The sequence below is a fragment of the Trachymyrmex septentrionalis genome, unplaced genomic scaffold, assembly GCF_001594115.1.
Source record: "Trachymyrmex septentrionalis isolate Tsep2-gDNA-1 unplaced genomic scaffold, Tsep1.0 scaffold134, whole genome shotgun sequence".
NCBI lineage: Eukaryota > Metazoa > Arthropoda > Insecta > Hymenoptera > Formicidae > Trachymyrmex > Trachymyrmex septentrionalis.
The window spans coordinates 410,675-423,233 of NW_017304482.1; the positions used below are offsets into that span (position 1 = coordinate 410,675).

General features: G+C 41.9%; 4 protein-coding genes across 4 annotated transcripts in view; all 4 read left to right on the forward strand.

Annotated features, from left to right (window-relative positions):
* The window catches only part of LOC108757176, a 3,088-nt gene extending 2,300 nt beyond the window's left edge, over window positions 1-788 (forward strand). The window contains exon 4 of the mRNA XM_018501587.1: window positions 499-788. Within this exon, the coding sequence (XP_018357089.1) occupies window positions 499-788 (290 nt within the window). The remainder of the gene's footprint in view (window positions 1-498) is intronic.
* A 426-nt stretch (window positions 789-1,214) lies between these two features.
* LOC108757229 (ATPase inhibitor mai-2, mitochondrial-like) lies at window positions 1,215-2,441 on the forward strand. The gene is made up of 3 exons (XM_018501676.1): window positions 1,215-1,352; window positions 1,996-2,128; window positions 2,207-2,441. The coding sequence occupies exons 1-3, from the start codon at window positions 1,306-1,308 to the stop codon at window positions 2,339-2,341; spliced, it is 315 nt and encodes a 104-aa protein (XP_018357178.1). The 5' UTR covers window positions 1,215-1,305; the 3' UTR covers window positions 2,342-2,441.
* An 8-nt stretch (window positions 2,442-2,449) lies between these two features.
* On the forward strand, window positions 2,450-3,335 carry LOC108757230. Its single transcript, XM_018501677.1, has 3 exons — window positions 2,450-2,834; window positions 2,951-3,038; window positions 3,113-3,335. Exons 1-3 carry the CDS (start codon window positions 2,797-2,799, stop codon window positions 3,287-3,289), a joined length of 303 nt encoding a protein of 100 aa, XP_018357179.1. The 5' UTR covers window positions 2,450-2,796; the 3' UTR covers window positions 3,290-3,335.
* A 1,180-nt stretch (window positions 3,336-4,515) lies between these two features.
* Window positions 4,516-12,559, forward strand: part of LOC108757228 (syndecan) — a 77,633-nt gene continuing 69,589 nt past the window's right edge. Inside the window, exon 1 of the mRNA XM_018501673.1 lies at window positions 4,516-4,920. Coding sequence (XP_018357175.1) covers window positions 4,843-4,920 — 78 coding nt within the window. The 5' untranslated portion in view covers window positions 4,516-4,842. The remainder of the gene's footprint in view (window positions 4,921-12,559) is intronic.

The following is a 12,559-nucleotide window of genomic DNA, read 5'->3' on the forward strand; positions in this document are numbered from 1 at the left end:
ATATATTAATACAAAGGAAGAATAATATAACAGAATCTATATTTTCTACATCTAGGGGTTAAAAAATATTTTAGGAATATTAAATTGTGATTAAACATTTCAGAAATATTCAAAATATACGTATAACATTTTGCTACAAATACTTTGAAAGAAAGAAGACTCCAGGGGGAAAGCTATGAATTCATGATGACCATCCGCCAGTGAGATCCAATCAGACGTTTAGATCTAAAATAATACACCAATAGCAATGAGCACTCGCTCTATGAGTTCGCTGAACGTGACCATTATCTGCGTTTAGCGGACTCAACAGTTGAGTGAGCGCTCGATGTTATTGGTGTATTCTTTTAGATCATCCAATCAGCATTTTAGATCTGGAAGAATACATCAATAGCAGCGAGTACTCACTCAACTGTTGAGTCCGCTGAACGCAGCCATCGTGTTCACTCTCAAATCTTACTCCAATGACGAGATCTTAGCGAAAAATGTTTTATTTTCGAGCGATGGAACACAACGACACGATGAACGAGCTCGAGTGGAACAATAGCCCAGCAACCTGCGACAAAGATAAATCGGTACAAAGAGCGACATGGATCTTCAAGTCTACCCAACGCGAGCACGAGATCAAGCTGCGGATGCTGCACATCGAACTGGAGCGCGCAGAGTTACAGAAGCAGGCTGCCGTTAATGAGCTGAAAACGTCCGAGCTCAAGAAACAATTGATGCTGGATCAAGTCAATGAGTACTACAGGTCAAATCCGGATGGCTTTAATTATGCTCGTTTTTACTAATGTATGTTTAATTTATTTTGGTTCAATTAACTCTTCATCTTTTTCTAATTCTAAAATTAGAAAAAAAATGAAGAGGGAGTCGAATTGAAATTAAAGTTAATCTACATTGATAGAAACAGGTAATAATCAATTAAATTAATTAAATCCTCCGATTAAATTAATTTGACAGAATTTCTCACAGTAAAGTTTCCAATTACGCATATAAATCGTTATTCTTATAATTTAATTTTTCTTTTCATTTCTTGGACAAAAAATTAATCTTCAAAAAATTAATAAAATACAAATATTACGTAATCAGGTTAATTGGAATTTGATTGAAATCGCCCCGAGAAAGTAATTGCGTTTAAACCTATGGAATTCACAATATTCCCGACACAAGCGCCACAATACCAACTGGTCGTAGCTGAGTTTTGCGTTCTAAGAATAGTGTTTCGTTCATGTCTCATTCATCAGCTTGTCCCGTAGATTTGCCAAGTTTTCGATAGCCTTCAGATCCAGAGTATTTCGTATTGGAAAAATGCAACGATCGATTACGACGTTTTCGCGAAGCATCTCTGCGTTAAGGTATCGGAAGAATTCCGCAGTTTCAAAGTCGAACACTTAATCGATCGTTTTTAATTCATACCCGGCGTTTTTCCATCGCAAACATAGATATCGTCTTTATTCGCAGTAATATACTGACGTCTTCTTTTCGAATTTAGGAATATCTTATCTTCTCACACATAAATAGTCATGTATTTTTTCAGCATGGCACAGATCTGTGATATGACTTGAGTAGATGCGATATCAAAATTATGTAATAATTAGGTGGAAAGTATAGCTGACATAACCCCTGAATAATATTTCATTTCTAAGCTTTTTGCAAAATACAATGCAATTGCCAAAGCAGCAAAAGCTGCCGTTTCATTCATATAATTGTCATACCTTTAAATCCAGCAAGAAACTAAGGGCAAAAATCAAACATATTAAAGAATCTTGCAATGATTGTTCTTTCTGTTGAACGCAGCCATTAGCTGTGTTCAGTGGAAAAAACAGTTTTGCAACTGTGTAAAATTCTTGAATATGATTGATTTATACATTTAGATCTAATGAGAAACTAAGGGCAAGACCAATTACAATAAAATATTTTACAACAGTTGCAAAATTGTTTTTTCTGCTGAACGTAGCAGAACGTTGTTATATATGTTTAAAACGTACTTTGTTACAGTCAAGTGAGAATGGTTGGAGAACGTGGTTCAGGTGCTGGCAAGGGAGGAGGTGGTGGTGGTGCTGTTCGTGATGCTGGTGGTTCTTTCGGAAAGATGGAAGCTGCCCATGAGGACCAATACTTCTATAATCTGGTCAGTATATATTTCTTATTAATTGTTTATCATATCAACGATCTCATTTGTTTACACAAGTCTAAAATGTTATTTCAGCAAAAGGAACAGTTACAAAAGATGCGAGAGAGCTTGCACGATGAGATCTCATTCCACGAGGAACAGATCAAACGTCATCAGGAGGCTATTAACCGTCACAAAAAGCGTATTACAGACATGGAACAGAAAGAGTGAACGAAGTTATATTAGCGTGATACTCCGACTGATCGGCGGCTTTATTATTGGTTTTGATGTAAGAAAATAGTTCGAAAATAGTAGAACTGATAGAGTATCACAGTCTTCTGTATAAACTGTTACATTACATCGATATTAAATGTAATGCTCTTAATATATATGTTACTTAAATATTGAATGGTGTTTCCTTGTATATTGTATGGATCGCTTTAACGAGATTATCGACTTCGTACTTTGAAGTGTCAGCAAAACAATTATACTTGAAAATAAAACGTATTTTTATTGTTGCTTAACCTCTTCTTGGACATTGAGCCATTTTCGAGAGGCGCGTCAATTCTGATGCTAGTTTGTTTTGTCCGTTTCGTATAACCTCGTTAAATATTTTTCCGTTTAATAAATAGTCAAATTCGCGTTTATATAAAGTTCTATATAAAAATTTTTTTATCAATACCACAATGCTCCGACGTATTTTCAGAAAAACTTGCAGATATAGGTATTTAATTGAAAATGTATTTAATTCACTGATAATATATTCCACTGTGCTTTCCATGTTTTGGGTTATTTTCTTACGCTCCGATATGAAAAATAAACTATTCCTTCCAACTTTAGACATCTTAATGAAAGAAAGAAGCACGATTCGAAAATGGATACGTCGTTAGGTGACATTGCGTGTGAAACGGAATATTATTACAAGCAGGTGACGAAAATATTTTTGTAAAATGTCATTTTAGAGCAGTAGCCACGACATAGTAAGGTGTTACGTATAATCAGGACAGGAAATTGCTGAAAGTCGTCAAGCAAAAGACGCAGAACGAGGTGGAACACATGCAGAGAGAAGTGCAAATCATGAAGAACAAGATCGATGAATACAATCGCGGCATAAACGAGAATCTGAGATTTCTGAAGAGCCTAGAGAAAGATTTATCTGCTGGTGACAAGAAGACTTAGGCAAACGACTTCTATATAAATTCTAAAAAAAATTGCAAAATAAATATATGATGATTAATGAATCTATCGATATCCGTTATTCCGACGTATATAAATTTTCTAACATATTTATGTGTATATGAGAAAATATGCTGTACTAAATATGAGTTAAATAGTTTCTAAACCTTTTTTTTTAATGAATTTCGTTTATTAAATTTGTGAAATATTCTTAATTTACACAGTTACTACGTATTGCATAGAAATTTTAATGATCTTATATATACTTTCCAATATCTCGTAAAACAAATTTTTTAATATTTTTCAAATAATTTCAATTTTATATCGATTTTATATCGATAATAGGATTTTTAATTGCATTGATGAGACTTTTTAATTAAAATTATTATTAGTATCGCTATTAGCTTCCATACAACACAGAATTTGCAGCAATATCACTGCAAAATCTGCAATATTGTTGCAACATGTAATGTTGCAGCAGTGTTGCTGCAATTTTTATGCAACTTTGTACTGTAGGGGAGCATTATTGAATTGATCATAAAACTAATTTGAGATATTGATTTTAATTGAAATGGCGTTTCAAGTCCGAGAAAGAACCAGTCTATAAAACTGAAAAATGTAATTGCAAAAATTGGCATATGAATATTATTAAGTATTTAGATCTTATAAGAATAGGATCTTTGATCCTAGAGTTGTTATTTATAATTTGTCCTTATTTTTAAATCGTCTTAAGATGCTGATACGATTCTCTTGATTCACAATTTGAGATTGTACTTAGGATAGTCTTAAATTTAGAGGAATCGACTTAAAAATACTGGCTTACATTACAAATCCAGATGTGTATGTACAAAGTAAGCACAATATGTGTGTGTGTGTGTGTGTGTGTGTGAGATTATTGGCTTTCCATGTAAAAATAACATTACAATACTATACATTATAATGTGTAAATTCATTTTTGAATACAGTATAGTGTGTTATTTTTACAGTATAGTGTGTTATTTTTAGTGTTTATTTAGAAAACTCTAATAAACAATGACTCTCGTATATTGTAATAACGTTTTACACACTTGAATTAGGGGCGATTTAATAATCGGAGCGATTCGGATGAGCGTTTGTATTCGGCGGCAATGGGGAATGGGCGAGTAGCGCCGCGCTCTGACGGTGACTGCGATCGGTCGATGGCAGATGGCGCTGCGCGCGGGCGCGGCGCAGCGAGGCAGCATGGCGGCCAGTCGGGTCGGTCTGGTCGACGGTAGCGGGCGATCGTCGCGCCGCCCAGTGTCTCGCGGTTCATCGATCAGTGTGGTGTGTGTCGCGCGTTGTTGTTCCGGGAGATCTTTTTTTTCTCTCCCCTCTCCCTCGAGTGGTTCTCTCTTCTCTCTCGTCCGTTCCCGACGTTTATTACGAGTATACTGCCCTCGCGCCGTCATCTTACGCGGAACGTCGAAACGTTGAAACGTCGTCTCGCGCCTTTCACGTTCCCCGTCAAATTCGTGCGCGTGCATACGGGACGGGCGCCGGGCGAGCGGGGCCCATCGGGATCACGGGATAGAAAGATGCGACTAAGGATACGCTGGATACTTCTCCTTAGCACGGCTGCGGTGATTCTCGCGGGATGCGATGCCGCTACCGAGGTAAGTTTCCATCCATCAATCTCTCTCTCTCTCTCTCTTTCTCTCTCCCGAGAAAGAGAGAGAGAGAGAGAGAGAGAGAATTTCGACTGTCTCGAGTCGTAACACGCGGCCGCGATGCGGCACGATGGGCGAAAAGAGGGTGGAAGAGGAAGAGGCGGCTGGCTGTCTCTCCTCGCGTTTCGCGAGACGAGAGGGACGCGCGCTCTCCGTTTTTCCGTCTTTTCTTTCCTTTTCCCTCCTTTCCTTTCCTTTCATGCATATAACATCGCGAAGACACGCTCGTATACACGTATATATACGATTAAAGGTAAAAGCACACGCCTGCCTTTCCCTCCGTAGTGTTAAGTGTTACGCCGCTATTGAGGTACTCTCGCATTCTTGGCGTCTCGTCGAGCCAGTGGTGTTCAAATCGAGGCCCCCTGAAGTGCGTCGCTTTCGCTTTACTACTCACTTCGCGGTCTCTCTTTCTCGCGTCCGTTATTCTATTTTTCAGAAAAATAGAATCTTTTCCAAATTCAAATGGTTAAACAAATGCGTCTCCACTTTCGTCGATTTAAAAGGGCACGCGTGCCTGTTTACGATTCGAAAACAAAACACTTTTTTTCGGAGCAACCGTCCGTCTGTCAAAGGAGCGCGCCGGAGATCGAAGAATATGACACACTCTCTCCTTCCCCCGTCTTTCTCTCCGCGAATTCAAACTTTTATATTCCGATTGTAAGAAGACGCTTCACGCGCTAAAGATCGAGTTTACCTTCCCCCGATAGCGGCGTAACGAGGACGTCCGCGTTGTTGGCTCTGTTAATAGAAACTTTGGAAAGAATCGGGAGCAAGTTTGGCGCGCGCAATCTTGGCAATTCGTTAATGAGGAAAAGTGGATTTTGAAATTAATATTCGGTCTTCGAACAAACGAGCCGCGACAGATGCCAATTACGTCCTATCGTTTGTCTCTTGTTTATGTTTTTATCGTTAAAATTCTCGCGGCCGTTCGTTAATTAGTGAGCGAGAATATTCTATATTGTAACTCGCGCCGTGCACGCTTTTTGCATTACGCGGAATAATGGCCGTTCTAATGACGGTGGCAGCGTAATTCGACGGCGGCAAATACGAGAGCAAAATATTTTGTAACGTTCTGTCGCAGCGTTGGGGGATCTTTTTTCCTTTTTTTTTTTTCACGCTACGCGTTGGCTAATGGCTATATAGCGTAGCAATTTATAAAGGCACCCGCGGTATCGGTTGAACAAGATATTCGACCAGTTTTATCGTCACGTTACGTTACGTTACGATACTTTACCCTCTCGCGTAAAAAGCATTTTGTCGAAAAACAGGAGGAGCAACAAAAATAAAAACGGAGCACCGCGTTAGATTTTATTGTGTGCGAAGTGACGGAGGGAGAAAGAGGGCGAAGTCGATCCTGGAGCGCATCACTCGCGTATCGCAACGGAAAAACAGCTTTAGGGTAACCGGCGGATGGATCGAGAGAGAGAGAGAGAGAGAGAGAGAGTGCAAGGGCGTAACGTGCTAAATTTCGTGACCGCGAGGCATAAAGCTCGTGTTACGATATTTGCCTCGGCTCTTCGATATTCCGACCTTTCGCCCGAGAATATTTCGAACCGCTTCTCGGTCGTCGAATAATTAAAATCACTAGAAAAATTCGCATATCTCGGATTACGTTCGGATTCCCTCGAGGCGCGGAGGGCTCCTTCCTCTCTCCGTCATGTTGAAAAAAATATTGTCCCGTGAAAAACGCGAGAAATTCGGCGCGAATACATTTCGGAGAGAAAGCAGCAGTCTCTCTCTTTATTTCTCTCCCCCTCTCTCTCTTTCTGTCTCGAGCCGAACATAAATCCCATACACCGCGCTTACACGGAGCGTAGTTACATTTTACAATTGCGCGAGGACCTTTAATGCAAGCGGCGGAAGGAGAAGAACAGTGGAGAGGAGAGAAGAGGAGGAGGGGAGAAGGGCTGCGTCCCGAAAGGCCGGCTGGTTTTAGCGGCCGATGAAATATCGCCGGTAATAATCTCGCTGTCTTCGCGCGGAAAATGCATACCTCGGTGCCGCGGGTCGCCTCGTCGCCACACCGCTTAACTGTAAGAGGAGCTTATAAATATTCTCTCGTATCGCTGCCATGCCGTCGCTGCCGCCGCCGCCGCCGCCGCCATCTCCGTCATGGCTCTTTAGTCGAGAAAAAGAGTCGTTTCTTAATAGCGCGAAAACCTCGTTATCGATGCGCTTCATCAAGCTGGCCGAAAACTCTCTTATATATATATATAGGTATCCTTCGCGAAATCTTTTCCCGTGCAATTATTTTACATTAACGCGACGCATTTACACGCATTCAATATCGAACGCTGCGAGACACATTCTCTCGGCGCGAAATCCTCCATTTGTTTTTCATGAATCTTCGGATCGCGAATAGGTATGCGAGTGTGCGCGCGCGCTTTAAATTGCTCTGCCAAACAAAGAAATGTCAATAGGTGACTATGGGCTTGTTCCGTGAATCCCCCGTTTCTTGTTATCGGAGAATGGATATACGAATAGCGGACGTCCGTACGCGGTAAATAAAACTTCGCTCGGCGAAGCTGAAAGCAACGATCAGCTGCTGACGGGGTAGGTTTAATTTCGCGTACGCCGCGGTACTCGCCTGCCGCCCGTATTATTTCAAGAAAGGCCGGGAGCCGCGCGCGCGAACGATTTCTTTTTGGAAATCTCGCCCTCTTCGCCGGAAGCAGCGCACAGAATGTCTGACGACGAACAATTCACGAATGATGGACATTAATGGCCTTTTACGGCGACGCCTGACCCGTCCGTCGTTAGATCGTGTCTTGTGGCTGGTACTGTACGTATATACTGCTTGAGTTATGTACCATATGCATGTGTGTGTGTGTGTGTGTGTGTGTGAAGAGAACGAGAGCAGGTCTTTCGATACGACGGTGTGAACCGGTGATGTAAGTGTTCGCTCCTTTTCTCCGCGTCGCGTATATACGAGTCGATAATTGATAGACAACGACGTCGCGTCGTCGACTTGGCTCTCTCTCTCTCTCTCTCTCTCTCTGCGAGGAAGGTATTAAGTTCGATTAATATCGTAACGCAGTATAGAGACAGTAACGTCGGGAAATTGCGAGCAATTGAGCGTCAAGTGAGTTGTCGCGGTATCGATATATTGACGCGAGCCTTGGAAGGATTTGATTGCGCACATTTCGTTAATTCGTTATTCATCCGCCAATATATCGCAGATAAAACACTAGGTTGCGATTAATATGCAGCTGGATGTGCCTAGCCTCATTCATTTCGCCGGCGCGACTCCACGGTCGAACTTGTTGTTCCGTTTGCCGATACGCGAGTAAATCGAGACGGATTCTACATATTTACCTTGGCGAACCGCGTTGTGTTCCCACCTCCAATTATATGGTATAAATTTTATGCAATTACGTTAATGCGCTTCGGAGTGAGACGGTACGGTACGGTTGCGACCGATATCATGCAATGAGGGAAGTAAATGCATTTTCTTAACTAATACACGTAATTGCATTAAAATTGTTTTACGTTGTGGTAATTTTTATTCGCGATACGACTCACTTAAATATTATCGGGAAGACTGTTTTTTTTTTTTGGTTCTTTTTTTTATATTTCTTTTACTTTCGCCAGTACCGTGTAACGCCATTTCGTCGAGTTTCTAGAGCGGTTTAATTAATACTTGAACGAGCTATATCTTGTACACGTATCGCTCCCTTCCTCCGGGTATCCGTGCAGTTGTGGGGGACAAGTTGTTGTTGGAGGGTGTCTCCTTATTTGGTCTCCTTTCGGGTACGTGAGGTGGAGTCTTAATTCGTGCAACTTCTCGATAAGACACATCCCGCAGGTAGCGAAATCCCGAATCCCACGAAGAATCGGTTCGTCCAACGATGCGCACCAAGCTGAGTTATTCGCGGATGTGTTTTTAACGTGTCGCAAAATAGCGTTTCGGAGGGGAATTGGAACGCGCTTTATGGACTCATTGTTAATGGTGGAAGTGATACAGTAATAAGTAAGTTTCCGTATCGAATAGAAAGGAACGGAATGTGTAAGATTGATATCGAGTCGAGAATATATCGCGCGATCTTTGAGGTTCCGTACGACAAGGTAGTTATTAAATGATTTTCGCTTAACGATATACGTTGGAAAAAAGGATCACAAGTAGGTCGACTTTATATCTGAAGTAATCGCAGGGCTCGCGGCGGCACGCGACTATAACTATAACGGGAGGGAAAAGAGAAGCTTCAGGAGGAGGAAATATCGGGGTCAGACTGTAATTTTCGTATGAGATTCAAGTATTTTACGAGCGCCGCCCATTAAACGCCCACGAGCAAAGCTCTCGAGAAATCTGCGCTTTTTTTTCTTTTTCCCCCCCTCCTCTCCCGGTCTATATGTTTCGCAAAAGTTCCCCGCGAATATGCATTCTAATAAGCATTCGCATAATGGTTTCCCTTTATGAATTTTCCTCAACGCGCGATATGTACTTAGAATTGAACCGTCGGTCCAGTCTCGTTCAATATTTCCATTATATTCCGATTCTCTCGCGAGGCAGCATCGCGATTCGTATGAGTAATATTATATCAGCGTGCTCGGGCGTGCTGATATTATATATTATATATACATATATATATGAATAAACGAAGATAATCAAAGGTAAATAGACGGTAAAGCAGCTTCTCAATAACGGGACATTGAACGAGAGAATCCGTACGATACGTGAAGAGGGAGGATAAACCTTCGGGATCCTTTCTACGTCCTCGTTATAGTGTATCCCATCGCGCTTCGTCTCACTTCGAGTCCCCGCGTCTCGTCGAGTTTCTTTGAGATAAACTCGTCGTCGATAGCATGTTTCGCGCGCGTGATGGAAATAATTTTCTGTAAAAAGTAATTTTATATATTGCAACCCGGGCGCGTTTTTCTCCACTTTCAAAATATACATGTACACGCCGTCCGAGCGTCGAAATCATCGACGAAGGCGAGCCACCGCATGAAGGGCAGCTTTAGGTGAAGGGCGTTATCGGATACTTACTTAAGAATTAATGTGTAACCGGTGGTGCGCGCCACCGATATGTACGCAACGCACACGAGTGTGTGACGAGTGCAACGATCGAAGGACGTAATTGCAGCGATGAAAATTTACGTTATACGAGTACATAAATGGAAAAGCTAAATTATACCTCGTATAACAAATTAATGACATAATAATTAGTAATTGCCAAGTTAATTAAAACGCGCCACCTCGCCCTTTTTCCCTATTTCATGCAAAACGAATTATTGAATAATGATGATAACTGCGTTTCACATTACATATATATATGCGTATAATTTTATCAATATCTATGCGGTACGTTTTTGCGGTATCTCTAATAGATTTGTATTTTCACGGTTTGTCATATTTCTGGGGTATAATTTTCGAAACCTGAGAGAGCCAGCTTTTGTGACAAAAGGCCTCAGGTTCTCATTGTCCTCCTCCTCCGAGGACGAGTCATTTTCTTCGTGAACCTTACTCCGTTCTTGCCGTCATACTTTAATCTGCGGTTCCTGAAAGCTCCTTCTGCTCTCTCGGCTAAGGGTAAGGTCGGACTTTCGTGGATCTCTTTCCTACACACACACACACACACACACACACACACACACACACATAAGTAGGGATCGCCACACTCCACATCGCTTGAATTCGCAGTCTAAAAGTCGCCGGTAGTAGCGGGAGCTACCCTTCCTACGGATCCACCCCCTACCCCTGCCGCCTTGGAAAGGAAGGGGTGGCAGGCGCGCGGGCGACGAGCGTCTCGTGGAAATTGGCTCGTTACTCTTCAGTTTTCGCAGGCTTCCGAGCTTCTCCGGGGCCAAAAAAAAACTTTCATCCATCTTGCTCATGCTGTCGCACGGAGCGACAAGCTTCCTTCCCGTACGCTTTTTCAGCTCTCCTTTTTCCGAGTTTTCGAGCTTTCCACAACGCGCGCGCATTCCTTACTTTCCGAGCTTGTGATTCCTCTTCGCAACGGGATGACGTTCTTCGAGGGGGCTATGACCCATATTATGAGGAATTTATCTTAAGCATGATACATCTATACTAAATTCTCTCTCTTTCTTTCTCTCTGTCTCTTGAAAAAAAGAATTTTTTTGAATAACGATCCAGATTGTATAGAATTACTTTTAAATGCTAATTGCGCGGTGATTTTTACGCTCGGTTAAAATTCGATGTTCCGATATGAAGCAGTGACCGAGACAGCTCGGTGAATTTTGGAAATTCCGAACGCGATGTCACGATGGCAAATAAAACAATTACGCTGCTTTGATATTTTAAATAATTTGCCCGAAACCTAATGCAACGTGTGCGCTCAGATTTAACGCTCAATGCATATTTATGCGACGGATCTGGCGAAAGTTTTGCATATCGCCAGGCATCATCGCGGTTTTTCCTTTATTCATTTATTGAGACTGGTGCATGAAGGGGCGGCTTTAAGCGTTCTTCTTTGAGGGATGTCGAGAGATGCGAAATTAATGAAATGGCCGACGTTAAGATGGATTACAAGACGCCTATCTTTCGTTCCTCGTGCGCCGCTGCTCCTTCCATCTTAGACTCTGGAGAATGAAAAATTATCCACCACGTCGATAATAAGCGTTGCACAATAATTTGCGATACTGATGTTGCGTATTTGTTTGTACAATGGAAATCGTAACTTTTCAAGTCACCTCTCTCAAATTAGCCTCCTAACCTTCAGTTACGTATTCTCAAGCTAGAGATTAACGAATTCCATTGTCACGTTTTTCTTTTCTGCTGATTTGTAAAAGCGACTGATAAAATTGGAAGATATCGATATCGCAGACAGTCGTCGACGGAATGTTTCAGGTATTTTCCAGTCCACGACTTCCACCCCGTTCCACGGGGTGTCTTCCTTTTTTCGTGTCTCCCGTCTCACGTTTTTTTTTTCCCCCCTTTTATTTCGTGCACGTATCTCACCACCGGTTGCCAACTCAGAAATATATCTTGGAGTTTATATAGCTCTAATATACGAGGGAATTCCTCGTTGTACAGCGAATCGTCGGTACCGGTATTATTATATCGGCAATAATTCCGATTCACGGAGCTTTCCTCCCCCGCTCATTCAATTTCAATTCAGTTTAGCTTGGTTTAGCTTTCTTCTCTCTCTCTCTCTCTCTCTCTCCCTCTCCCATTCTTCCATTATTTTCTTACTTCCTTCCTCCATTCTCCGTTCGCCGACAGTCTGTCGTACAGCACGACCGACAATTACTCTCGTATATATATATCTCTCCTTATGAAATCTAACCGCCTACGACCTTCCACTTCTAGATAAGGATAACTCGCCTCGGTGCACACCAGGATTCTTCGGACTTTCTCGAGCGGAACAAAAACGGAGGAAGTGATTTTCGATCGCTTGGCGTAACGCCGACACAACTATATGTCTCGATATCATATCGTTTCGCTAAATGTTCGTGGGCGGAGAACTAGATACGTAAAATATCGGTGGTGGTGGCCAGGGCGAGTTTTCTCTCGTCTGAGAATGCGATAACTCGTTTGTTCTTTATAACTAAAGTTATCGCTGATTAGATTACATACATATATATGTTTACCATTACGGGGTATAAGGCATGCGTGCAT